The sequence below is a fragment of the Puma concolor genome, chromosome D3 (genome assembly GCF_028749965.1).
Source record: "Puma concolor isolate L17-30 chromosome D3, mPumCon1.1.hap2, whole genome shotgun sequence".
NCBI lineage: Eukaryota > Metazoa > Chordata > Mammalia > Carnivora > Felidae > Puma > Puma concolor.
In genome coordinates, this window is record NC_141678.1 from 45,932,447 (window position 1) to 45,957,976 (window position 25,530).

Sequence of the window (25,530 nt, forward strand, 5' to 3'; positions counted from 1 at the left end):
CCCCCGTTCATGCTCTGTCTCTCTCTGTCCCAAAAATAAATTAAAAACGTTGAAAAAAAAATTAAAAAAAAAAAAGCTTTCTCTAAGTCCCACAGACTTTTGTCAATAAATCATAGCCATGTGCTACTGTCTTAATAGCTCTTCCATTATTGTGAAGGCCAGGACCAGCTCTTTTTCTTACTTCCCCCTTAAGTGTCCTGCGTTTAGTCGAATACAATCCATTCACTAAAAACATGTTTTAACTGAGCACCCACTGCATTCCAAATGTAAATGAATTAGACACCTGTACGCAACTGCTTCTTTGTGAATTTTGCCAGCAAATAACTGAATAATTAGCACATGTGACGAGTACAGAGACCAGGGCAGGAAGGGAACTGGAGAAATTTTTAAAACTCCCTGACCCTTGAAAATTTTTTTAAAATTTTTTTTTTTTACGTTTATTTATTTTTGAGACAGAGAGAGACAGAGCATGAATGGGGGAGGGTCAGAGAGAGGGAGACACAGAATCTGAAACAGGTTCCAGGCTCTGAGCGGTCAGCACAGAGCCCGACGCAGGGCTCGAACTCACGGACCGCGAGATCATGACCTGAGTCGAAGTCAGCTGCTTAACCGACTGAGCCACCCAGGCGCCCCGAAAATTTAAAGTTCAATACACTCTTGAGGGGATTAAAGAGGCAAGGTTTCAACTTTAAAAAAAATTTTTTTTAACATTTATTTATCATTGACAGACAGAGAGACACAGAGCGTGAGCAGGGAAGGGGTAGAGAGAGGGGAGACACAGAATCTGAAGTAGGCATCAGGCTCTGAGCTGTCAGCACAGAGCCCAACACAGGGCTCGAACTCACAAACTGTGAGATCATGACCTGAGCTGAAGTCAATCACCTAACCAACTGAGCCACCCAGGAGCCCCTCAACTTTTTTTTTTAATGTTTATTTATTTTTGAGAGAGAGAGAAAGTGGGGGAGAAGCAGAGAGAGAGAGGGAGACACAGAATCCGAAGCAGGCTCCAGGCTCTGAGCTGTCAGCACAGAGCCAAACACAGGGCTTGAACCCACGAGTGAGTGGTGAGATCATGACCTGAACCCAAGTCAGATGCTTAACTGACTGAGCCACCCAGGCACCCTTGGAGAGGCAAGATTTATGAGACAAATGAGTAACTGTAGTACAAGGGAGAAAGTAGAAGTAGCCTGTGAGATGGGTAAAAACTCTCATTGCTCACATGATGGGGATCAGGGAGGGCCTGTAGAGAAAATGGCATCTGAAGTGAGCTTTACAGGTAGAAATGAAGGAGAGAACACTCTTCCTCCTGCCCTTAAAGAGAAGAAGAAACAGGCGCGGTTGACCCAATCTCTCCCTGTAGTACTATAAAAAAGGTTTCCAACCCACAATGCCCAGAGGAGGGGCTCAGTGAAGACAGTTGGCATGTCTTTATACTGCCTTTTGCATTTACAATTTGCTTCTGGTATTTGGGCGGGGGGGGGGGGGTGTAGAAAATTTTCTTTGTTACATAGTTAAATCTTTTCAAATGGTGTGGCAGACTGTACTTTCCAAAGATGGCTGCACTAATATATATCCCATCTCACATGCTCTTCTTAGAAGGTGACTGTAACAGGCTTCATTGAGAGGTGGAGTCTCTGTTCTCTGCCATTGAACCTGGGTGGATCTCCATAATTGCCTCAACCAGTAGAATGTGGCAGAAGTGCTGTGGCATGACATCCAAGGCTAAGGCCTGAAAAGCACTGCTGGCTGGCTCTCCTTCTCTCTCTTGGGACACTTGCACTCTGAGCACAGCCACCATATTCTGAGAAAGTCCAGGCCACACAGATTCCTGGTCAATAGCGCCAACCAGATTCCTGGTCAACAGCCAGACAAGTGAACAAGGAAGAGTTGGAGCTTATGATGTCATTTACATCTGAGATGATTATTGTGACTTCTGGAGACTTGACTGGGGGGAAAGGGACAACAGATCAGGTGTGGAGGTAGGAAGAACAATAGGTTAAAGGCTTTAGCCATAACCCAGGACAGAGATGATGTGGTTTGGATTAGAGTTATAGCAGTGAAATAGGTAAGAAGTAGTCCTATTTGGGAAATGCTTTGAATGTAGAGCTTATGGGATTTGCTGATGGACTGGATGGGAGTTGGGAGGGAAAGAGAGGAGTCACTGATGATATCTAGATTGTTAGCCTGAGAAGTTAGGTATTGGGTCAGTGATGGTGTGTCATTTATTGAGATGAAAACACCTAAGGAAAGAGTAGCTTTTCAAGGCAAGATAAGTCATTAATTTGATCCTGGGAATGTTCTATGAGAAGCCTGTTAGATATCCAAGTGGAAAAGTGAAATAAATAGTGGGAAATGTGAGTCTAGAGCCTTGAGAGGCCTTAGCTGGAGATACAAACATGGGAGTCATGGCATATAGATGGTGTTCCAGATACAATAGCTGTGTAATAAATGACCTCAAGACTTAGCTTAAAACAGCTATTTCATTTGCCCACCAATCTATGGGTTAAGAATTTAGGGCAGGGCTGGGGCGCCTGGGTGGCTCAGCCAGTTAAGTGACTGACCATCAGTTTCAGCTCAGGTCATGATCTCACAGTTCATGAGATCAAGTCCCACATAGGGCTCCATGCTGACTGCACAGAGCCTACTTGGGATTCTCTCTCTCTCTCTCTCTCTCTCTCTCTCTCTCTCTGCCTCTCCCTCCTCTCAAAATAAATAAAGAAACTTAAAAAAAATTTTAAGGCAGGGCACAACAGGAATGTTTAGCCTCTATGCCACAATGGGGTCTCAGCTTGGAAGACTTTAAGGCTGGAGGCAACACGTAAGGTGGGTTTGGAATCACTTGGAAGCATCTTTATTCACAAATCTGCCAATTCAGGCTGGCTAGTTACTGGGACCTGAGCAGAGGTGGTCAACTGGACTACTCATAGTGGCTTCTCTATGTGGCTTGGGCTTCCTTACAGCATGGAAGCCTTGGGATGGCTGGACTATGTACATGGCAGCTCAGGGCTCCATAAGTGAGTGTACCAATGAACAAGGCAGAAGCTGCATCACCTTACCTAACTTAGCCTTGAAAGCTGTGCAGCACCCTTTCCACTCCATTCTACAGGCTACAAGACAGTCAGTAACAGCCTGTCTAGATTCAAAGTAGGTGGCGAGGTGGGTAGATATAGATCCCTTCTCTTGATGGAGGAATGTGAAGATTACATTATAGAAGAGCATGTAGGATGGAAATGTTTTTGTGGACAATCCTGGGAAATACAACTTACTACAGATGGTAATTGTTTAGGGCTTTGCAATTTGATGAGATCACTTAAGAAGCAAATGTAGACCAAAGAGGTCCAGGACTGAGCCCTGGGCACCCAACATTTAGAGAATGGGAGGAAGAGGAGCCAGTGGGTAGAAGGAAGCTTAGAGCAAAAGTCATTTTTTGCAGCAACTGCTCCTCCTTCCTTATGAAATTCCTTAGGAAGTGGGGTCAGGGCAAGTTCTTGCATTGGCCAGCAGTTGCTACATGGGGCCAGAAACAGCCCTCCCCAGTGGGCACTGCCTAGGGGCTCAGCTGAGCCCAACTCCTCAGCCCCACCAACGTGATCAGTCAGTACCGCTGGTTCCTGCAATTTCTCAGTCTTCCAAAACACACGCAAGGAGGGGAGGGTAGTGTCCATAGACCCTTCCTGTGGAGATGCGGTTGCCCAAGTCCAGAGAAGCCCTTCTTTTAGAAAACCATTTTTGACCCTTCTTCAAGAGCTAAAGAAGCCTCCATTTCGCTCAACTTCAAAGAAAACTTAACATCCAAACAGTAGCATCTGGATTTAGATTTAACTTGACTTCAGTTCCCTTTAAAAGTATTTGGCGAATGTTGTCTCAAGTCTTGGAGAATTTCCTCAACCAAGAGAGTCCAAAGGTAATGATGCTTTCACCTCCAGGAAACTCAACCGCCAAAAGTTCCCTAAATGGCAGGTCCCAGGGAACAACACAAAATAATTAAGTCCCTCTTCTCAAAGACCCTGCTATAATAGTTAAAATAAACAGTCTGTGTGTTAGAGTTGGAAGTTCTGTTATTATATAGCTGTCTTGCTGAAATGGGTTCAAACCTCTACAGAGTTATAAAGAATGAGGCGCGTGCTGCTCCTTTAATGTTGTTCTTGCTCATGCAAATGACGCCCTATTACACCCAGCAATGCTTAACTACTAGGTTAAAAACAACCACATAGCAATTTGGACCACTCCAGGGGGTGGAGTAGGTACCCTCACTGCTTTGTGGTTTTATGCAATTCGTATACTGTATACAAGAAGACTTGACCTGGGGCAGGCAGTAAGAAATGTGTAATTAGAAACACTTCCCAAGGAAATTACAATGACAAGTCAAGGCTTGAGGATTTCCGCAGGAGCCTGGAGCCGCAGATATTCATTATAGGTACTTGGAAGGCACAGCCGCCAGGCTGAAAACCGTGTCTAATTGCTGTGCGGCTGGATGCAGGCACCGAGGACCGCCCAGGGCCGCCCAGAGCCAGAAATGGTGTCTATGGCAACACAACGCTCCATTTTTAAACTTTTCACTGCATAAAAAGAAATTGCTTACATTTTCCTTATTCTCTTTTTCTTCCTACCAATTTCAGAGTTTGTACCAGCGGTGAATCCCCTCTAGGTCTAGCATTTCCTGGTAACTAATGACTTTCTGGGTGAAACGCTTTTGGCTTTACCTCCAACCAGCCATTAATTACTGCCCCAGGAAGCATTTTCCAATCAAATTATTGTTTAACCAAAAATAAAAGAAAATGGACTTTTACTGCTGTCAACAACAATGATCAACTCTCCCTCTGAGTCTAAATGGGAATCGTGGCAGTTTTAAATTTAGGAAGTGTCCCTCTGGGGGCCAGTTAAGAAAGGCTTTCTCTAGATACAGCAAAGTTGCTCTGGGTGCCCTTGAGGACCTTTGGCTGTGGCCCCAGAGGATGCTGACCCACAGGCAGGAAGGATCAGGAAAGTTACACATGCACACCACCCCACCACCCCTGCTCCTGGGTCCCCAGTCATTCTTTGTCAGTGTCCTTCTAACCTTGCTGTTAAGGCAAATGCCCTAAATACTTCTATGGGAGTGTCTGAGAGGGAGGATTGCTTCCATGAGCAGTGGATATGTAAAATCTGCATGCAGAGGGCACCTGGATGGCTCAGTCAGTTAAGTGTCTGACTCTTGATTTCAGTTCAGCTCAGGATGTCATGATTTGTGAGTTCAAGCCCCACATCACACTCTGTGCTGATAGTGCAGAGCCTGCTTGGGGTTCTCTCTCTCCTCCCTCTGTCTCTGCCTCTCTCCCACTGGGTCTCTCTGTCTCTCTCAAAATAAATAAACTTAAAAAAAATCTGCACACATGATAATAGTCACACCTCTTGAGTACCGACAACATGCCAGGCAGGTGCTGTGCCCCATGGTTTACACACATCATCTGGAGTGAGCTCCATCAGGCCCCAAAGGGAGAGTACAGTCATTATTCCTGTTTCACAGATGGGGAAACTGAGATTTAGAGAGGGTAACTTGGCCAAGATCCACCATATCCTGGTGAGTAGCAGAGCCAGAACTTGATTCCCAGTCTTTCCATCATAGCCTTAGCTTTTTACTTGTTTTCTTAATTTTGTTATCTATGTTTCCTCTAATTTATTATTATCTACATTATATGTGTGGCAAAATATACATCGCATAAAATTTACCATCTTAAGATTTTTATTTAAAATTTTTGTTTAATGTTTACTTACTTTTGAGAGAGAGAGTGCAAGTGGGAGAGGGGCAGAGAGAGAGGGAGACAGAGAATCCGAAGTGGGCTCTCTGCTGTCAGCATGGAGCCTGATGCGGGGCTCAAACCCATGAACCATGAGATCATGCCCTGAGACAAAGTCAGTCACTTAACCGACTGAGCCACCCAGGGCCACCCATCTTAAGCATTTTAAAGTGTGCATGAAGTACACTTGGTGGCATGAAGTACATTCGCTTTGTTGTGTGGCCATCACCGCCGTCCATCTCCTGAGCTCTTTTCCATCATGCAGAGCTGAAACTCTGTCCCCATGAAACAACAGCTCCCCATTCCCTCTTCCCCCACATCAGCCCCTGGCAACCACCATTCCAATTTCTGTCTCTCTGAATTTCACTACTCTAGGTAGTGGGTTTTTGCGGTATTTTCTAAACTGCTTCTTTCACTTAGCATACTGTCCTTAAGGTCCATCCACATTGTAGCGTGCATCAGAATTTCCTTTTCTAAGGCTGAATAATATTCCATTATCTATATACAACATATTTGTTTGTCATTCACCCACGGGGGGACCCCTAGGTTGCTTCTTTTGGCTGTTGTGGCTATTGTGAATAATGCTGCTGTGGTTAACTCTTAACCACTAAGACACATTGAGACTTTGAGTGACTCTTAAAGGGGGGCACACGACCCACGGACTGCCTGACACCACTAACCTGCAGACCAGCCAAGTACCATGCAGTCGGCCCATCAGCCTATTCCAGAAGGCGCCACCTTGCTGGCAGGGGAAAAAGGTGGCTGAGGCCAGAACGTCCTCCGGGTTAGCCAACTGGAGCTCCACAGCGCCACACTGGCACACCCGATGAGGAACTTCGGTGTTCACTTCCAGTCTGTATCCCTGAGACTTACATTCTGGGGAAGACAAGGGCTTTCCAATCCTAACTTCTCAGTCCAGACTTGACTGCAGGATTCTCCAGCTGGACCAGAGCCTGTTCTGGGACACCACGGGCTCATCTGCCAGCCCCTTGCTGGCTCCCAGCGGGGTTGAGTGGTGGGCAGTGTTCCCCTCCCAGGGGGCACTGCCACAGGGGCTTTGTGGGAATATGAGGGGCATTCCTGGTGGTCATATGGTCTGGTTTGGGTGCACTACTGATATTTAATCTGTGGGGCCAGGGACACAAGCCTCCCTGCCATGTGTGAGGCAGTGGCCCACAACAAAAAACTGTTTTGCATCCTGAATCACTTTCAACCGTCTCATTAAAATGTATCTTGTAAGTGAAAACCTCATTATAATTATCTGAGCCTAAAACCTAATTATGTTTTACAAATGAACACACAGACATTTTGCCTGGTTTTTTACATGCACCAGATTTTCCAGGAATGCAACTATTGAGTACATTGAGGGAGACTATGTTTATTATACTTGGAACTTTACTTAGAGTTGTTCACCATTTTGTAAAATCATGGCAATGCCATTCCTAGTATTTGAGTTAAAAAAAAAAAAGCATATACAACCTTATCAGTTACATTAAAAAATTTTTTTTAACATTTATTTATTTTTGAGAGACAGAGAGAGGCAGAGCATGAGTGGGGAGGGACACACACACACACACACACACACACACACACACAGAATCTGAAACAGGCTCCAGGCTCCAAACTGTCAGCACAGAGCCCGATGCGAGGCTGGAACCCACGGACGAGGAGATCATGACCCGAGCTAAAGTTGGAAGCTTAACCAACTGAGCCACCCAGGCACCCCTGTTGGGTTTTGTTTGTTTGCTTGTTTGTTTGTTTGTTTGTTTGTTTTAAGAGACACAGGGAGAGAGAGGGAGGAGAGAGAGAATCCAGAGCAGAGTCCGCACTATCAGCACAGAGCCCGACGTGGGGCTCACACTCACAAACCATGAGATCATGACCTGAGCCCAAATCAAGAGTCAGACGCTTAAGCGACTGAGCCACCCAGGCTCCCCTATCACATACATTTGAATTGCCACATTCAGGAGAGTCTACCTTTAGGGGCAAGCATCCAACACAGTTTTTAGGTCTTCCAGTGTAGTCCTGCCCTAGCATATACATATTGAAATATACATTGTGTTATTAACATTTTCTAGTCTTTTATTTCTTCTTTATTTTACATTCAAGGCCATTACATCACTTTTACTTTTAAACATTATATGAGTCGGTCGATTATATTAGAACACAACTCTTTGTCCAAAACTCCTGGGGCCAGATATGTTTCAGAATTTTCCAGATTTTAGAAAAGTAGTGTGGTGCACATACGATGTATTATATAACCCCTCAGCGAGGTCTGGAACAGCCTCCTCTAATCAAGCACACTAATATTTCTCCAGCAAAACATATAAATAGACATTTAGCGTGGGATGAATAAAGTCTATACGAAGCTTCAGATGAGCGGAGGGCAGGTTTTGCTGACAAAATAAAAAAAAACTGCTTTGGATTTTCAACACTTTTTGGATTCTGGATAAGAGATTACAGGCTTCTATTACAAGTGGCTCTCACTTTGGCCATAAGGAAGGGGAATCATGAGGCAGAGGTGCTGGATCTGATAGGCTGAGACCACAGCTCCACCCACCACTCAAAGTCTGTTTCCTGGGGTTGGGGGTCTCCACCCTACCCCTGAGCTTCTCCCCTTCCCAAACCTCCTCTACGTTCAAGTGAATGTGGCCTGATTATTTTCTTTCCTGTCTGTCAGTTCCTGGACCTTTGTAAAATAACTTTGTCAGGTAACCACCACCCTAGGTGATGCCCGAGGTGCCTGGCCACATGTGATTACTGCTCCCAGAAGGGCAGGTGGGAGTCCTGTGTGTTCAGCTCTGCTGGCCTTCCCAGCCAGCCTCCCCCACTTCCACTGTCATCCCAAAGGTAAGCTGTCCTCCGTGCCGGAAATGCCTGCTTTATCCCCCTTGCCTGCTGGGTGAGGATTCCTTTTTAAGCCGATTCATGGGACTTCCCCAAAGCCTCCCAAGGGCCTCTGTCCCTCCCTCAGGTGAGATCCTGTAACTCTTGATACGTTCATTCATTACATCAACAGTGTCGACTATGTGCCAGGCACTGGGCTGGGCTGAAGAATGTGGGCCCTGTAGAACCTTAGATTTCACAGGATAACGTGTCCCAGGGCCCTGCTTAGCGCGTAAGACACTCATCGGCCTTCTGTTCTTGCCAAGGGAGCGGAGGTCCCGTTCGGTGCTGCCCCAGCAGGAGCAGTTCCGTTCCCACAGAGACAGGAACTCACACTTGTGGCACAGCTACTTTTGTGCCAGACGCTCCACAAAGTTCTCTTCTCTTCAGAAAGGGGACGCTTGCTGGTGTGTGCCCAGGGGACAGAGTCCCAGGGTAAATGGGCTGTCTTTCTAGAATGCTAATTTCACTCAAAGATTTGAGAGGGAAAGTTAATTAGTGTAAGGTAAGTAATTTAAGACATTTTTACATTAAATCAGTTGTGGAGAGATTATGGAGCAGGATGCTAAATTAACACATTTTTTCCCCCTCAATGTATTATTTGAAGAGGTAATACATGCATGAAACACAATCTGAAAAGTATAAAAAAGAGTTTAGAATGAAAATGTAGCCCTCTGTTCTCCAACCACCTGGCTTTATTCCCAGGAGGCAACCAGTATTCCCAGATTCCTGGGAATCCTCCAAGAGATAATCTAAACATAGTACAAGTAAATACCTATGTATATGGTTGTTTTTTTGTTTTGTTTTGTTTTGTTTTGTAAAAAATGATAGCATAAAATACACACTGCTCTGCAGTGTGCTTTTTTTCAGATAACACTACATCTTGGAGAGCTTCTCATAACATGTTCATCAAGAATTATGTCATTATTGTAACAGCTGCACAATATCTCATTGTATGGATGTGCCAGAATTTGTAAACCAGCCCTACGATGGTTATTTCCAATATTTTCCTATTATAAACAACACTACAACAAATATGACCGTGAATATTCTTCATTTGTACCTGTGTTAGTGTGTCTGTAGGAAGAATTCCTAGACGTGGATCACAGGGTATGCTATAGGGTCCAGTAGCCCTCGGAAGAGCTCTTCCTGGGGCGCGTGGGTGGCTCAGTCAGTTAAGCGTCTGACTTTGGCTCAGGTCATGATCTCATGGTCCACAAGCCTGAGCCCTGTGTCCGTCTCTGTGCTGACAGCTCAGAGCCTGGATCCTGCTTCAGATTCTGTGTCTCCCTTTTTCTACTCCTCCCCCACTCACACCTCTGTCTGTCTCTCTTTGTCTCTCTCTCTCAATCAAAAGTAAATAAACATAAAAAAAAAAAAAGAAGAGTCTTCCAATCTACACTATATCAGAGCATCTGTTTCCTCCTCCCTTAGCCAATACAATAGACAATGATGTGTTCTCCAGCTTTCTGACCCTGGCCAATCTGATATGTAAAAACATGTATCTTGGTAGAATTTTTTTTTAAGTTTATTTATTTTGAGAGAGAGAGAGAGAGAAAGCACTTGAGTGTGCTTGCTAGTCTGAACAGGGTAGGGGCAGAGAGAGAGGGAAAGAGAGGATCCCAAGCAGGGTATGTGCTCTCAGTGTAGAGCCCACCAAGAGGCTCAATCTCATGATCCACGAGATTGTGACTTGAATAGAACCAAGAGTCAGACGCCTAACCGACTGAGCCACCCAGACACCCCTCTCGTTAGAATTTTTACTTGCTTTTCTAAAATTATGGAGACGTTTGAGTATCTATCTTTTTAAGTAATCTCTGTGCCCAATGTGACACTCGAACTCACAACCCTGAGATCAAGAGTTGCATACTCCACCATCCGAGCCAGCCAGGCACTCCTCTTTTTTTTCTTAATAGTTGAGACTCATTTGTATTTCTCTTTTTAAAAAGATTTTATTTCAGGGTCACCTGGGTGGCTTGATCAGTTAAGTGTCTGACTTGATCTCGCCGTTTGTGAGTTTGAGCCCTGCATCGGGCTCTGTGCTGACAGCTCAGAGCCTGGAGCCTGCTTCAGAATCTGTGTCTCCCTCTCTCTCTGCTCCTCCCCTGCTCTCCCTCTCTCTCTCTTTCTCAAAAATAAACACAAAAAAATTTAATGAAAGATTTTATTTCATTTATTTCATTTTTTTTTAGTTTTTTAGTAATCTTTACACCCAGTGTGGGACTCAAACTCATGATCCTGAGATTAAGAGTTACACATTCCACCGAAAGAACCAGCCAGGTACCCCAAGACCCATTTGTATTTCTTATTCTGGGAACTGTTTTTGTTGTTGTTGTTGTTGTTGTTTCATATCATTTGCCCATTTTTCCATTGGATTGTTGGCTTTTTTCTTATCAATATTTAGGAAAGGTAACTTGTGATTTGAATTACAAATATTTCCCTCCAGTATGTCTGTCTTTTGATTTAGTTTGTCTTTTGGTCCCCTCTTCCCATATAGTCAGTTATAATTTTATTTTTTGGTAGAATTTACCTTTGCATTTACAGCTTCTTGTTGTTGTTTTTAATGTTTATTTATTTTTGAAGGAGAGAGAGAGAGAGAGACAGAGCATGAGTGGGGGAGGGGCAGAGAGAGAGGGAGACACAGAATCCCAAGCAGGCTCCAGGCTCTTAGCTGTCAGAACAGAGCCTGATGCGGGGCTTGAACCCATGAACTGTGAGATCATGACCTGAGCCGAAGTTGGACCCTTATCCAACTGAGTCACCCAGGCGCCCCTATAACTTCTGGGTTTTATTCCATTCTTAAAGAGGCTTCTCCCCTAACTGAGGTGATTAAAAAAAACTCTCATTAATTCATGCCGCCAAAAATGTACTGAGGTCTGACTCTGCCGAGCACTGCTCTAGGTATGAGAGTCACAATGCTCAACTAAACAAACCGTCAGTACATGTTCTGAGTTCTTTTGCTAAGGCGTTTAGTACTTTCCCTAAGTACTTTCATGGTTTCACATTTGCAATGAAATCTTTCTTCTGTTGGGAATTTAATTTGGTATAAACTGTGAGGGATCTTTTTTTTCCTTCCCAACTAGCAACTGTGTTGTCTCAATATCATTGCCTAAATAATTTCTTTCCTTTACTGATTTGAGATGTCAGTTCTATCATATGCTAAATTACCATAGCTCATGCATTTTTAAACCAAAAAGAGGACCTCAAAGAAATGTCCTGCTTCAAGCTTCACCAACGGGCCCCTCTTTTTTTATTTTTCTTAATGTTTGAGACTCATTTAGGAGTTCTCTCTTCTGTCTGTAGGAGCACTTGGTGGGAAGTTTGAGTATCACTGACATTTTTTAAAGTCTTCTTTGATCTTCAAATAAGAACCTCCAAGATAGTGTATCTCCATTTTCCAAGCAAGAAAATTAAGCCTAGAGAAATTAAGAAAGTGCCCCAATAGGCTAGAACCCTACTGTTTTATCTTCCCCTCGCTTCCCTTCTGGGAATTGGCTGCGCCCTCCCCCCCCCCCCCAACCGTCCATCGCCTCCAACTGCCGACACCTGTTGGCCAAGCTCAGGGGGCCAGGGCCTGCTCCCACAAGCTTTGCCGATCAGTCTTTCTTCATATGCTTGAAATGGAAACCTAGAGGGGCCAGGCTCTGTGAGTTATACAGGAGGGTATCTACGATAGGCCGCATTTCTTGCCCATGGAGAGAAGCAGAGGATCCTAATCTGTAGAAGGAGATGGAGCCTGAATCAGGATCCCTAGAAGGTTGGGCAAGAAAGGGCGAGTGCCCAAGCATTCATGCCCACGGTTCTCTGTGCACCTGGCTGGGCTTTAGCTGCTTCCCTGTTGTGTTCCTCCAGACTCTTCCCAAGATTTTTAGAATACATTCTCCTTAAGCTGCTTTGACAAGGGATCCCAGGAAATGGCTGAACCTGGTCTGATACCAGAAGGGTTTCTTTTTCAAGCACCAACAGGAGCACATCCCAAACAGGGGCCAGAATGCTGTTTCGGCTTCGAGTTGTGTCTCACAGGGCAAATGGAGTGTGTGATTGGCCAGCGCAGGGGCTCCAGTGGCCAGTGTTCTCAGCCAGGCACCCTGTGAGCCCATCTGTAACCACGTTGAAGACTGTGCCAGTGCAAACCTAAAGCCTACTTCTTTTTCAGGGTGATAAAAACCAATAAAGTTGTGATTTAGAAAAATATCTTCTTAGCTTTTCCATTAGGACACTGTGTGGTGTAGGACAGGAACTCATGCCGAAATTTAGCCAGCATTTTACGCTCTCATGTATTCTCTTCTCCCTAGAGTAGTCTTGGTTCTTTCAGGAATTACAGCTGCCCCCCCTCCCCCACCCGGCCGTTGGAAATCTGGAAGCCAGTTTCTCCTTAATGTCTCTTGCATTTGACCCTTCTTTTCCATTCCCTCTGCCAATTCCAAGTTTTACTGCCTGTTGTAACAGAGTCCTAACGTTATTGCCACTGTGCCTTTGCATGACCCCAAATGTCCCATCTCACTTGTATACTGCAGTCCAAGTTCAAATATCACCTTCTCTGTGGGGCCTCTTTGACCCCTGGGATTCTTCTGTCCCCTGCTGACGCAGGCCTCCACCCTAAGATGTTACAGAAGGAACTATCCAGGGATCAGCTGTGTGACCAGAGGCACGTCACCATGCTTAACTTTTTTGAGCCTATTTCTTCATCCAACAGACAGGATAAATAGCAGGGGTGTGGTGAGAATTTGATAAACTAGTATGTAGAAATGACCATTTCAGGGCTTGCACATAAAAGGGAACCCACCTTTGTTCCCTTTGCTCTGCTTCCCAGTTTTTTCAGCAAGTTGTCAACTCTTTGAGGCCTCTGCTCTTACCTTACTCCGAGTACCTAGCAGAGAGCAGGACATAGAGCAGGAGCCCAATGCTTCCTGAATGGATAAACATATAAATGGAAGAATGAATAGAAAACCCTCTCCGTTCCTTCACACTCTTTGTTCAACCCCATATGCACATCTGCCAAATTAATCCTCCATCAATTTGGCTTTCAACATACAATGTTACTTCTTGTTTAAAAATCCTCTATGGTTCTCTACTACCTATGGGTTAAAATTCCTTATTTCATGTATTTATTTATTTATTTAAAGATTTTATTTTTTATTTTTATTACTTTTTGAGAGGGAGGGGAGAGGAAGAGAAAGAATCTCAAGCAGGCTCCACACCCAGCGCGGAGTCCAACGAGGGGCTCAATCTCATGACCCTGGGATCACCACTGAGCCAAAATCAAGAGTCAGATGCTCAACCAACTGAGCCACCCAGATGCCCCTAAGATTTTATTCATAAGTAACCTCTACACCCAACATGGGGTTCAAATTCACAACCCCAAAGTCAAGAGTCACATGCTCTACCCACCGAACCAGCCAGGCGCCTTCAGATTTCTTATTTCAGATGTGGGGGTTCTCATGACCTGGCCTTGTATACTGGTTTCAACCTCATATCCCATTATTCACCGCCACAGCTCTTTTAAAGTAGCTGTTCTGGCAGGTCCACTCATTGCCAGCCGCTTCCAAAAAGCCTTTCCTCTCTGATCCTTCATTCACACTTGGTCCCCTCACCAAAAGGCATTTCCTTCTCTCTGACTACCACGTCCTACCCTAGCTTTAGAGAAAGCTAGATGTCACCAAATATCCCTAAAGAAACTGAAAAAAGTCCCCAATAATTCCACCATTTGTTTGGGCACATTTTATTCCAGAACTTAGTTCGATGCATTGAAAAATATTTTTTTTTTGTTAATTGAGAATAAGCAGTTCCTATAATGACCACATGCTTATTTATACTTAGATAAGCAAAAAGAAGCAAATAAAAATCATCATAATCCTGCTAGCCAGTGATTTAACTTCTGGTCACAATGTAGCCTTTAGACACGTCTTAGTATTTAAAACAACAATCCCATTCATTGAGGTTCAATTGAGATATTGTGATCTATCTGGTTTCTATTCTGCTTTATTTGGTTAGCATTGTTTCAAAAAACATTTTTCATGTCATTAAGAAAGCTTAGTAAAGATAATTTTTTCAAAAATAGAAGCACAATATCCCATTGTTTGAGTAAACCATAATTTACTTAGTATTTCCAATGTTCACATTGAGGGTTTCTTTTTTCAAGTTTTCTTAAAATAATGCTGCAATGAATATTTTTGTGCATAAATCTTTGACCTTGTTTCTCAATAGCTTCTTAGGATTATTACAATAACTACATTTCTGGGACGCCTGGCTGGCTCAGTCAGTAGGGCATGCAACTCTTCATCTCAGGGTCTTGAGTTAAAGCCCCATGTTGGGCATGGAGCCTACTTAAAAAAAAATAAAAAATAAGGGCGCCTGGGTAGCTTAGTCAGTTAAGCATCCAACTCTTGATCTCAGCTTAGGTCATGATCTCACAGTTTGTGAGTTCCAGCCCTGCATCAGGCTCTGTGCTGACAGCGTGGATCCTGCTTGGGATTCTCTGTCTCCCTCTCTCTCTGCTTCTCTCTCTCTCAAATAAATAAATAAACATTAAAATAAAAAACAACAGCTACATTTCTGGAGTTTACTATGTACCAAGCATTTACTGAATTGTTAGCATATTGAATATTGTAGATATTCCCATTTCACAGATGACAATGTTGAAGCACAAATCAATTACATGCTCTCTATGCTCAAAGCCATGATAGTAGGGCGAAAATTTAACCAAGGCAGTATGACTCCAAAGATCATGCTTTCAATCATGAACTTTTTAAAACTCTTCATACATATTGTTGCCAGACTTTTCAGAAAGGTTGTTCCAATTGATGCGACTAGCAGTATGGGTACCCATCACTCTCAATCATCCCTCTTCCGTGATTGCCAGGTATTTGCATCGTGTGCCATGTGCTGTTGCTTCATGATGTTTGCCCATTTAACAGTCAAGGTTACTGTGCCAGTTCGTCCAGCTGAACTTCCCAGTGGCAGGCAAAGTGATGCCCTGTCCCCCAGAATCTGGCCACATCCATCCCACTCTGATGTGAGAATGGCCTGAACAAATGCGAACACTAAAAAATAATGCTTTTATGCCTGGAGACGTAGAGCCCCATAGGCCCGCCTGTTTGTTCGGAGTGGACAGGAGCCTTCCTCTGGCGGCCCGTGCATGCAGACCATATGTCAGTTGCATGTTCTGCCCCTGTGATTACATGAGAAGTGCTTTCTTCTTTGTCCATGGGCTGGCTATACATGCATACTGGTATAATAAAAAATTTATTCTTTTCAGATGATAAAGCTAAGCGTTTGCTATGATTTAAGTATAAAGGTAATACTACAGGGGCACCTGGGTGGCTCAGTCGGTTAAGCGGCCGACTTCGGCTCAGGTCATGATCTCACTGTCCGTGAGTTCGAGCCCCGTGTCAGGCTCTGTGCTGACTGCTCAGAGCCTGGAGCCTGTTTCGGATTCTGTGTCTCCCTCTCTCTCTGACCCTCCCCCGTTCATGCTCGCTCTCTCTCTGTCTCAAAAATAAATAAACGTTAAAAATTAAAAAAAAAAAAAAAGTAATACTACAAAGAAAATTCAGTGTGTTTCTTTAAAATGCTAATACTGGGGCGCCTGGGTGGCGCAGTCGGTTAAGCGTCCGACTTCAGCCAGGTCACGATCTCGCGCTCCGTGAGTTCGAGCCCCGCGTCAGGCTCTGGGCTGATGGCTCAGAGCCTGGAGCCTGTTTCCAATTCTGTGTCTCCCTCTCTCTCTGCCCCTCCCCCGTTCATGCTCTGTCTCTCTCTGTCCCAAAATAAATTAAAAAAAAAAAACGTTGAAAAAGAAAGAAGAAATAAAATGCTAATACTATAAAAACTCCACAGTTGGATGATGGGTGGCATGATGGGCAAGAACAATACCCTTTTGGAAGACTGAGGACATTTCACGGAAGCATCTGAAATGTATTTTCCTAACACAGTCCAATGCTAGGTTTCTACCATGTCCTCCTCTGCCCACTAGCTCAACAGTGTGCTTCTCTGGGGTTCCTTGTATCATGACAACAGCCAGCACTCAATCACCCACTATGGGCTGGACACTTGGGAAGTGTTTTACACACACTCTGATTCTAATCTGCACAATAACCATGCAAGGCAGATAGGATGTGCTTCAGCCTTGAGATGGAGAAGTTGAGGCTCAGGTGTCACAGAGTTAGTGAGAGAGTTGGGATCTGCAAACTCAAGCCTATGCCCTTCCCATGGTGGGCTGGCGGGATAGGCCACTTCATCCTAGACGGTTATCCCTTCTTGCTCACAGTTTGCTGCGCTGTATCCAGTGGAGATTTCTGATGGATCAGAGGAATTTGAAGAGAAAATGCATCTGCATATTGTCTTTGGATATCTACTCTAAACATATAGTGGAGATGAGGAAGAGTTACTGAAACACATCTCCCCAGATTAATGAGGTATTTAAATCCATTCTTGGCTTGAACTATTGTCCTTAACAAATTAGTAACACAGGCTTACCTGACTGTCCTTACAGTCCATGGACATGGCCCATCACCTATTTTTCTCAACTTCTCATGCAAATTGCAAGAGCCTGGAGGCCCTACATCATCTTAGGCAGGGACTGCAGTAAAATATTCTCCTTCTTTCTTCCACATAGTGCGAGGGGTCTGGAGGTAAAATGGTCTTATGTGGACCTAGGCCTAGGTGTGGACAATGTCAGGGACTGCCAGTACCAAGCACTGAGGGAAGGGCAGGACCTCAGGCAGGACAAGGAGACTTGGAAGTTGGCCCTATGTCAAGAAGTGGCAGGAACACAGTCTCCCCTGGGCATCTCTTGTGTAGGGAGAGGAGGAGGTCTTAGGTGGGTGGTGGTAGGGGCAAAGGTTGAAACAGCCTCAGTTCCAGGAGGTTTGCTGGGGGTTAGTTGAACCCTGTGCATACAGCCCTTTCTTTTAAGTACTTTGATGTATTTTTGGTGACAATATGGGTGTGGCTTTCTCTGCCATTAGTTTGAGGGCTCCAGGACAGGATCGTAGCCTGTTCTCCTTGGCACTCACAGAACCTAACCCAGAACCTAGCAGGGGATTGCCATTTAGGAAATACTGGAAGGAGGACTATGAGCAAGTCACAATTTGTAAGCTGCTATCTATGGCTCTCTGTTACTCACTGACTTCAATTCTTCATTAAATATCCCTGAGCTTCTAGTCAAGTCTCTCTCTCTCCCTCTTTTAAGTATGCTTCACGCCCAGCACAGAGCCCCACGTGGGGCTTGAACACCCTGATATCAAGACCCGAGCTGAGCTCAAGAGTCAGACACCCAACTGACTGAACCACCCAGGTGCCCCTAGTCAAGTCTTATTTAAGTGTTGCAGCTGGTCTCAGATGTCTTGGAGAAATTAAGGAAGGAAATTAAAGTATCTATGTCAAATTGTCAAGAGGAAAACAATGATACCCCCATCTCCCTCCCTTTCTCTTTGGCCAACAGAAATGATCAGAAGTCCCCATGGGGAAGGTAAATTTCAGGGAGAAGAGCTGGGGCGCTGAGAACGACCTCTTGGGCATTCTCCATTTCTAGTCTTGGCGATCTAACTTTGATTTGATGGAGGCCAGCAGCAGGTTTCTCACTGGCACCATGCCTGTATTTTAGATCTACTAGTCTGGGTGGGAGTTCTAGCAGTGGGCAGCGGCGGCACTTTTATGGAACATGCAGTAAAATAATCTGATCTGAACTGGAGCCCGCATCTGACGTTTCTCATGGTCCTGCAGGCCTGGCAGGATTAGTGAAAACTGCAAAAACCTAGAGGCTAAAATATCCCGGCCTTTGTTGTGTGTACCTTCTATATTTTGCATTTTTCTAATAATAGCTACCTACTTAAGATACTCTGTTAGTTGCATAATTTATATTATCACTAATCCTCACAGCTCTGCAAGGTAAAATATTACTAAACCTACCTTTACAGATGAAGCAACCAATGCAAAAGGTTTGTAATTTTCCTAAGCTGGAGCCCCCAGAGATCACACGTTTGTAAGAACCTAAGCTGGCATCAGACCCCCTTGTTATTTCCACAGCGTCAGATGGTTTTTGTTACGGGTGATATCCACTGTCATCTCTAAGCTAATTTTCAGACTTCTTGTCTGCAAAATTATTTTAAAAAATATTTTTCTAATGTTTATTTTTTAAAAAAATTTTTTAACATTTATTCATTTTTTGAGAGACAGAGAGAGAGCACAAGCAGGGGAGGGGCAGAGAGAGGGGGAGACACAGAATCCGAAGCAGGCTCCAGGCTCTGCGCTGTCATCACAGAGCCCGATGCAGGGCTCGAACCCTTGAAATGCGAGATCATGACCTGAGCCAAAGTCAGACGCTTAATCGACTGAGCCACCCAGGCACCCCAATGTTTATTTACTTTTGAGAGAGAGACAGAGCGTGACCAGGGGAGGAGCAGAGAGGGAGGGAGACACAGACTCTGAAGCAGGCTCCAGGCTCTGAGCTGTCAGCACAGGGCCCCACGTGGGGCTCGAACCTATGAACCGTGAGATCATGACCTGAGCCCAAGTTGGTTGTTTGACCACTTGAGCCACCCAGGTGCCCTCTGTGAAAATTATTTTTTTTTAAGGGTTAGTGATTACCTGTAGGTTCTTTTTCTTTCCTTCAAAAATTGACTCTTGTGTGTGTCAATCAAAACTGTTGGGTGCATACAAAAAGTTTTTAGAATGAGCACTGTAAAGGGGCAATATTAAAGTAAATGGGGGGACCCCAAAACAAAAACCTTTAGCAGACCAATAATTACATTTCAAATTCTAGTCCTCTGTGCCCACATTCTGCGAGGAATTTGTATGCAGGACTTCCTCTTCCTAAAGTGTTCCCCTCCTTCCCTCCTTAGCATCCAGGTCAGTTGAAATCCAAGATCTTCCCTGAGGCCACCCCCACAGACCTCACCTCAAACAAAAAGGTTCTTTTTCATATTTTGATAACATTCACAGTACCAGTCTGATTGCTCATTTGATCGATCATTTAATTGGAGCCTGCCTTGCATTTTTGTTTAAATGTGTTCTGAGCTTTTGCTTTCCCATATTTTTGCTATAGAATGCAAAAGGGCAAAGAGCCACCCCTTCTTTTTTTGCTTTTGTAGCAAGGAGCTTCCATGTACATAGAAGTTGCTCAGTAATATTTAAATAGTGATTAAATAGGTGAAAAATAAGTGAATTTGGAATAATTCAGGGAGTAGGTTGATTGGATTGGTATAAATAACAACTGACATTTAAAAATTTTTTTAATTTAAATTTTACTTTTTTAAAGTTTATTTATTTATTTTGAGAGAGAGAGAGAGAGAGCGCGCATGCACACAAGTAGGGGAGGGGCAGAGAGAGAGGGAGAGAGAGAGAATCCCAAGCAGGCTCCATGCTGTCAGTGCAGAGCCCGACCAGGGCTCCATCTCACAAACCAAACCTCAAGATCATGACCTCAGCTGAAACCAAGAGTTGGGGGGCTCAATCAACTGAGCCACTCAGGAACCCCAACAACAGACAATTTAAAAGGTACTTTAAGATTCATCAAAATGTTTCATGAGCAGTCTCATTTGTATCTCAAAATAAACTGCTGAGAATATTGGGTTGGCGAGGTTAAGAGACTTGCTCTTGAAATTCAGATCCTCTTCCTCCAAATTTTGTACTATTTTCAGTACAGTTGACTTTTAAGTACAAATATAAGATTATAAATCTGGAGATGTACTCCCCCATCATACATCCTCACCAGCAGAGGGCGCAGGACCACGTATGGGTCTTATTCTAAGACCGGTTTGTATACTGGCCCAGTATAAGAGCTGGGGGTCATTGGGCAAATTGTTTAATTTTACTGAGCCTCATCTGTAAATATTGGTAATAACACACCACCCCCCCAACTTGCAGAGTGCAAAAGATTAGAAATATTCTGTGGCTGGCACACAGTAGGTGAACAGTAAACCATACCTCTCATGATCCCTACAAGAGGATTGAGCACAGGAACAGTGTGTAGGTTAAATAAAATATTGATTCTTGTTTGATGCTTAAGTAAGTATTTGAAATTAGTTTGCATGTTTGACACTTAAAACAGGCAGAGTTATAGCAAATGGACAAAGAAATGAATATTGATGAAAAAATTGATATTGCTGGCACGAGTGTGAGGAAGCAGACTGGGACAAACTTTCTGGATGGGAAACCTTAAAAACATGATATGCCATTTGCCCCCATATCTATTTAGCCTAAGAAAATATTGGACAGTAAGAAGATTTAGAAAAACACGGGAAGTCATCACCATACTCTTCCTAAAAGCAACACTGGAAACAACCTAAATGTTCAATGTAGGGTACAGTTTCTTTTTATTATTGTTAGTTTTTGAACGTCTTATTTATTTAAGCAATCTCTACATTCAACATGGGGCTGGCTTGAACTCACAACCCCAAGATCAATAGATGCTCTTCTGACTGAGCCAGCCAGGTGCCCCTAGGGTACAGATTTAATAACTATAATCTCTCCATCAAATTAAACACTATTAATCATTAAAATGATTCTATAGAAGAATATTCTAAATGAAAAGATGATCTTAACACAGCAAGCAAAAATCACAAGACACAAACTGTGTGCTTTCACTTGGTTAAAAATACAGGATAGAAATAAAAAGTTCAAGTTATTTCTGTAGCAGATGAAACCATTAGTGGTGTTTTTTTTATTAAAACTTCTCTTCACTGGAGCACCTGGGTGATTCAGTTGGTTAAGCCCCTGACTCTTAATTTCAGCTCATGCCCAGAGTGGGGCTCTGTGCCAACAGCTTGGAGCCTGCTTGGGAGCCTCTCTCTCTCCCTCTCTCTCTCTCTCTCTCTCTGCCCCTCCCACACATGTGCTGTCTCTCTCTCAAAATAAATAAATAAACTTAAAAAAAAAACCCCAAGCTTCTTTACTTACCTTATTCTCTAAATGTTGTGCAATTAACATTTATCACGTTTGTAATAAAAAATAGTTCATGGGGTGTCTTTCATTTAACGCTACCTACCAGCACAACCAGGCCAGTGGTCATGCAAATTAAGTTAATGGTAATAAAGCCTCTTAGAAGTTTCAAGGTAGTTAGTTAAACAAAATAATTAAACCAATGAAATTTCACAGAGCTGGTCACCAAGCTTTGACTTAGCTGCTGTAAGGCTGCTATAAATGGATCTCACTCTCCACTGTTTCAAAAGGCCTAAAAATGGCATAAAATAAAATATGAGCAATTTTTCATGCGAAGGGCCACATGCCTGTTTGTCCTAAGCAAATGTAACCTGAAACTCACCCATATCTCATATACTCCAGGTTGGCTGCCCATCTCTGGACAGGCTGTATTTGCTCTCCATTACTCAATTTACTTTCCTGAACTTGAAGTGGAGTGGAATTTCAATGTAGAGTTACCCATTAGTTCCAGGGCTAAATTTAAACCTTTAATTAAATTAATCCCTTGATCTTAAATGCATTGCTTCTCCCTCAGAAAAGTGATAGAGGTGTCTTAGACATCACAGAGCTTAATAAAGTGTGACAATTGTTCCTTACCGCATAGGGAAACCGGTACACGTTTGTAGAGAGCTCCTGGTGCCCTCTGGCCTCCCACCCCCCTCAGCCAGCACAGGCATTTGTTGGGGCTGGGGCCAAGGTACAGCATTCTGTGTCTCCTCCCAGGTCCAGACTTGCTGTCCAGTCATTGAATCCTTGGGCAGGAACCCATCTTAAAAGAAGACATGGTAGATGCCAAACGAATGTTTATGAACTAAATGACAGAAAGTAACTGTGCATATTGTTCCAGTTTATATGGGATAAAAAAGATCATAATCCACAACATTTGCAGGGTGACTAGAGGAAAAGGGCGTGAGGCCTTTTTAGCTTATCTTGGTCTTCATAGAGTAAAAATTGATGTTGGCTTTTGCTAAGAAAGAGATGAAAAGTGACAGCACCATCAAGTGGGGATGTAGAAATTAGCCCGTACAGAAGATGTTCACCTGTGCCTGGGCTCTGTTTGCACCCAGGGGTGCGCAAATATCTCAGGGGCCTGCGAATGAATGAGACATAACCTTAGTCGTTAAGCGACAGCTTTAAGGTGGGACTGACCACGTAAGGGGTTGTGAACCTACTCGTATAACTGTTAATAAGGACCTACTTCTCAGGGCCCAACGGCAGCGCGGGGTCCAGTTAACAAGCTCGTGGGCCAGATCTCAGCTTCCCTCCGAGTAACTGTCCTGCGGACCCATAACTCTCCTGGGACCACATCCTCAAGCCGGGACTCCAGGGTTCTGCTTGCACCCCCGCCCGCGATTCCCGATTCCTTGTGCGGGCGCGGCGGCAAAACGTGCTCGCCTCCCTTAACTGGCGCCCGCGCACCCCGGGAGCCAAGAACTCCCCGCAGGAAGCTCGGAGTACCTGGACCCGCTGCAGATAACCCCCGCCCCGTCACCCGCTCGGCTTTCTCTTCCTCCTCCTCCTCTGGCCCCTCGCCTCCCGCCGCCTGCCTCCGCGGCCGCCGCCTGCGGCTTTGTTTTCCTCCCAGGTTTCATTCCCCACACGTGATACTGTGTTATTGCAAAGAGCGCTTCGGAGCGCGAGCGCAGGGCGCGCGCACCTATAAATACGGACACCGGGTTTGGGAAGCCGAAGACCGCAAGGGTGGGGAGGGCCTGGGACTTGGCGATCAGCGACCAGCCAGCCAGCAAGGAAGCAAGCGACCGAGCTACACAGCCGCGCGCGTGGGCCCGGGCGGCGGCGTCCCCGGCCGCAGCACCAAGGGGTGAGCATGGCCCGCCCGCGGGGGGGCCGGGCCGCCGCGCACGCCGCCTGCGCCCCGCGCCCTGCCCAGCCCGGGTCACCGGCGCTCGCGCTCGCTGCTTAGCACTCGGGCGCCGCTCGCTTCTCCGGGCATCGCGGAAATACCGCCGCAGACGGACACAATGGCGGCGACTGCCGCCACCACGGCCGCCACCGCCGGCACGGCCGCCTGCAGCAGCAACAGCAGCAGCACCGGCACCGACGCCGCGGGCACCAGCAGATTGCAGCAGCCGCCGCAGCAGCCCCAGCCCACGGCCGCCCCGCCGGCCCAACCACCGCCGCCCGAGCCTCCCAGGAAGCCGCGCATGGACCCGCGGCGCCGCCAGGCTGCCCTCTCCTTCCTCACCAACATCTCGCTAGACGGACGGCCGCCGCTGCAAGACGAGGAGTGGGGCGGCGGTGAGGAGAGTGGCGCGGCCAAGCCCGGCTCCGGCAGCGCCTGCGGCGCGAGGACTCGGCTCAGCCTGCTCGCCGCCGCCGAGCGGGGCGGCTGCAACGCGCTCGCTGCAGCGGGCACGGCGGCGGCGGTAGCAGCTGGATGGGGCCCCTGCCTCCCGCAGCCTTCGCCGCTGCCGCCGCTGGCCCCCGGCGGCCACGCTCCGGGGTCCGGTCCCGGGGCGGCACGGGGCTTCGTGAGCTCTCTGGGCGCCGGCCGGGCGTCGGGGGAGCAGCTACAGCCGCCCCGGTCTGCGCCTTTCGCCTCCTGTGCTTCGCCGCAGCTGCCCGACGGGCCCGGGGACGGCGGGCAGGAGGAGTTGGAGGAGGACGATGCCTTTTCCAGCGTGCAGGTGCCGACGGCCGCCTTCTTGGCCTCCGGGACCCCCGGGAGTGGGAGCGGCAGTCGAGGTCGCCTCAACTCGTTCACTCAGGGAATCCTGCCCATCGCCTTCTCCAGGCAGACCTCGCAGAACTACTGCTCTCTGGAGCAGCCGGGCCAGGGGGCCAGCACCAGCGCCTTGGAACAGCTGCAGAGGTCCCGGTGAGTATCCAGGATGCGACGCGCGCCTCGCCCCCGCGTCCCTCCCAGCCGGCTCTTGGCCGCGGAACACGGATCGCTCCCACCTTCTCGCGCCCTGCTGGAACCCTGAGCTTCTGGCCCAAATTCCAAACCACGAGGGCCCGTAAAGAGAGAGGGGCCCCAGGGACTTGTGTTCACAGGTGTGTGCATGAGCCCGGCACTCAAAGAGCAGAAGCATCACGCTCACGCTGTGAGTCCGGAGTTGGGAGTTGCGGGAGTCCATTAAAAAGCCGCACCCAAACCTCCCACTGTAAGGAGATCACCAACTTTCAGAAACCGGGTTCAGACCCAGAGGCGCTCTCTCCCCACGCCAGGCAAGACTTGGCGGGGCGCAAAGGTTCAGCTGGTGGCTGAGTGGCGCGTGTAAGCCTGCACTTCTTGCAGACTCGCGGTGAATCCCTCATGAGAAAAGTTCCTGCTTGTGCTCATAGTAGTCCGGTGTCCCGGGAAATCTTGGGGTTTTCCTTTTGCTTTCCTAAGAAATGGAAAATTCTTGCATTTCCTTGCAATGGGCCTTGGAGGTTGGACACAGAGAGGAAATAGGGCTTGATGATGTTTTTTTTTTTCCATTCCAAGATGAATTTGCTAGAGTTAGTTAGAAGCTTGTTATATTTGCCAGCTTATGTCATCTGCTGGTTTTAGGCATCTTAGCAAAAATATGAAATGTTGGACATTTGTTTATTGTGAAGGAAATAGCTGGAGTTTGTCACCATATGTTCAAAGGACAGGTGGGAGTTAGGTCTGTGTCAGCAGTAAGGCCGGAGTTTGGAAAAGAATCTGAGTGGGGAGCAGTAGAGAAATGCAGGCCTCTTTCCTTCCTGGGAGGGAGTATTCTCCCTTGTTAGTTTAATAAGGCCTCCTGTGAAGTCAGTTATAGCTTGGGCTCTACCTTGGGTCAGTTATTTTAACCTCCTGGGGCCTCAGTTTTTCCCTTCCTAAATGGAAACATTTTGCGCGCCTCAAGATGAGAAGGGAGAACCTTTTCTGTTACAGTCTCTCTCCTGTACTGCTCTTGGGAAAGCTCAGGCTTTTGCTGGCCTAAGTTAAGAAGGTGGCCTACTGGAAAAC

At 46.0% G+C, this 25,530-nt stretch overlaps 1 protein-coding gene across 3 annotated transcripts in view; it reads left to right on the top strand.

Moving 5' to 3' along the window:
- The first annotated feature begins 8,606 nt into the window (after positions 1-8,606).
- CABLES1 (Cdk5 and Abl enzyme substrate 1) overlaps positions 8,607-25,530 on the top strand; it is a 129,213-nt gene continuing 112,289 nt past the window's right edge. The window contains exon 1 of one of the 3 annotated variants that reach the window (XM_086682613.1): positions 8,607-8,627. Coding sequence is in view for 2 of the 3 variants with exons in the window: in XM_086682611.1 (XP_086538737.1) it covers positions 23,567-24,423 (857 nt within the window). In the remaining variant the exon portion in view is untranslated. Of the gene's footprint in view, positions 8,628-22,935; positions 24,424-25,530 lie in introns of those variants that run through there. The other 2 variants (XM_086682611.1, XM_025931163.2) reach the window with 2 other exon arrangements.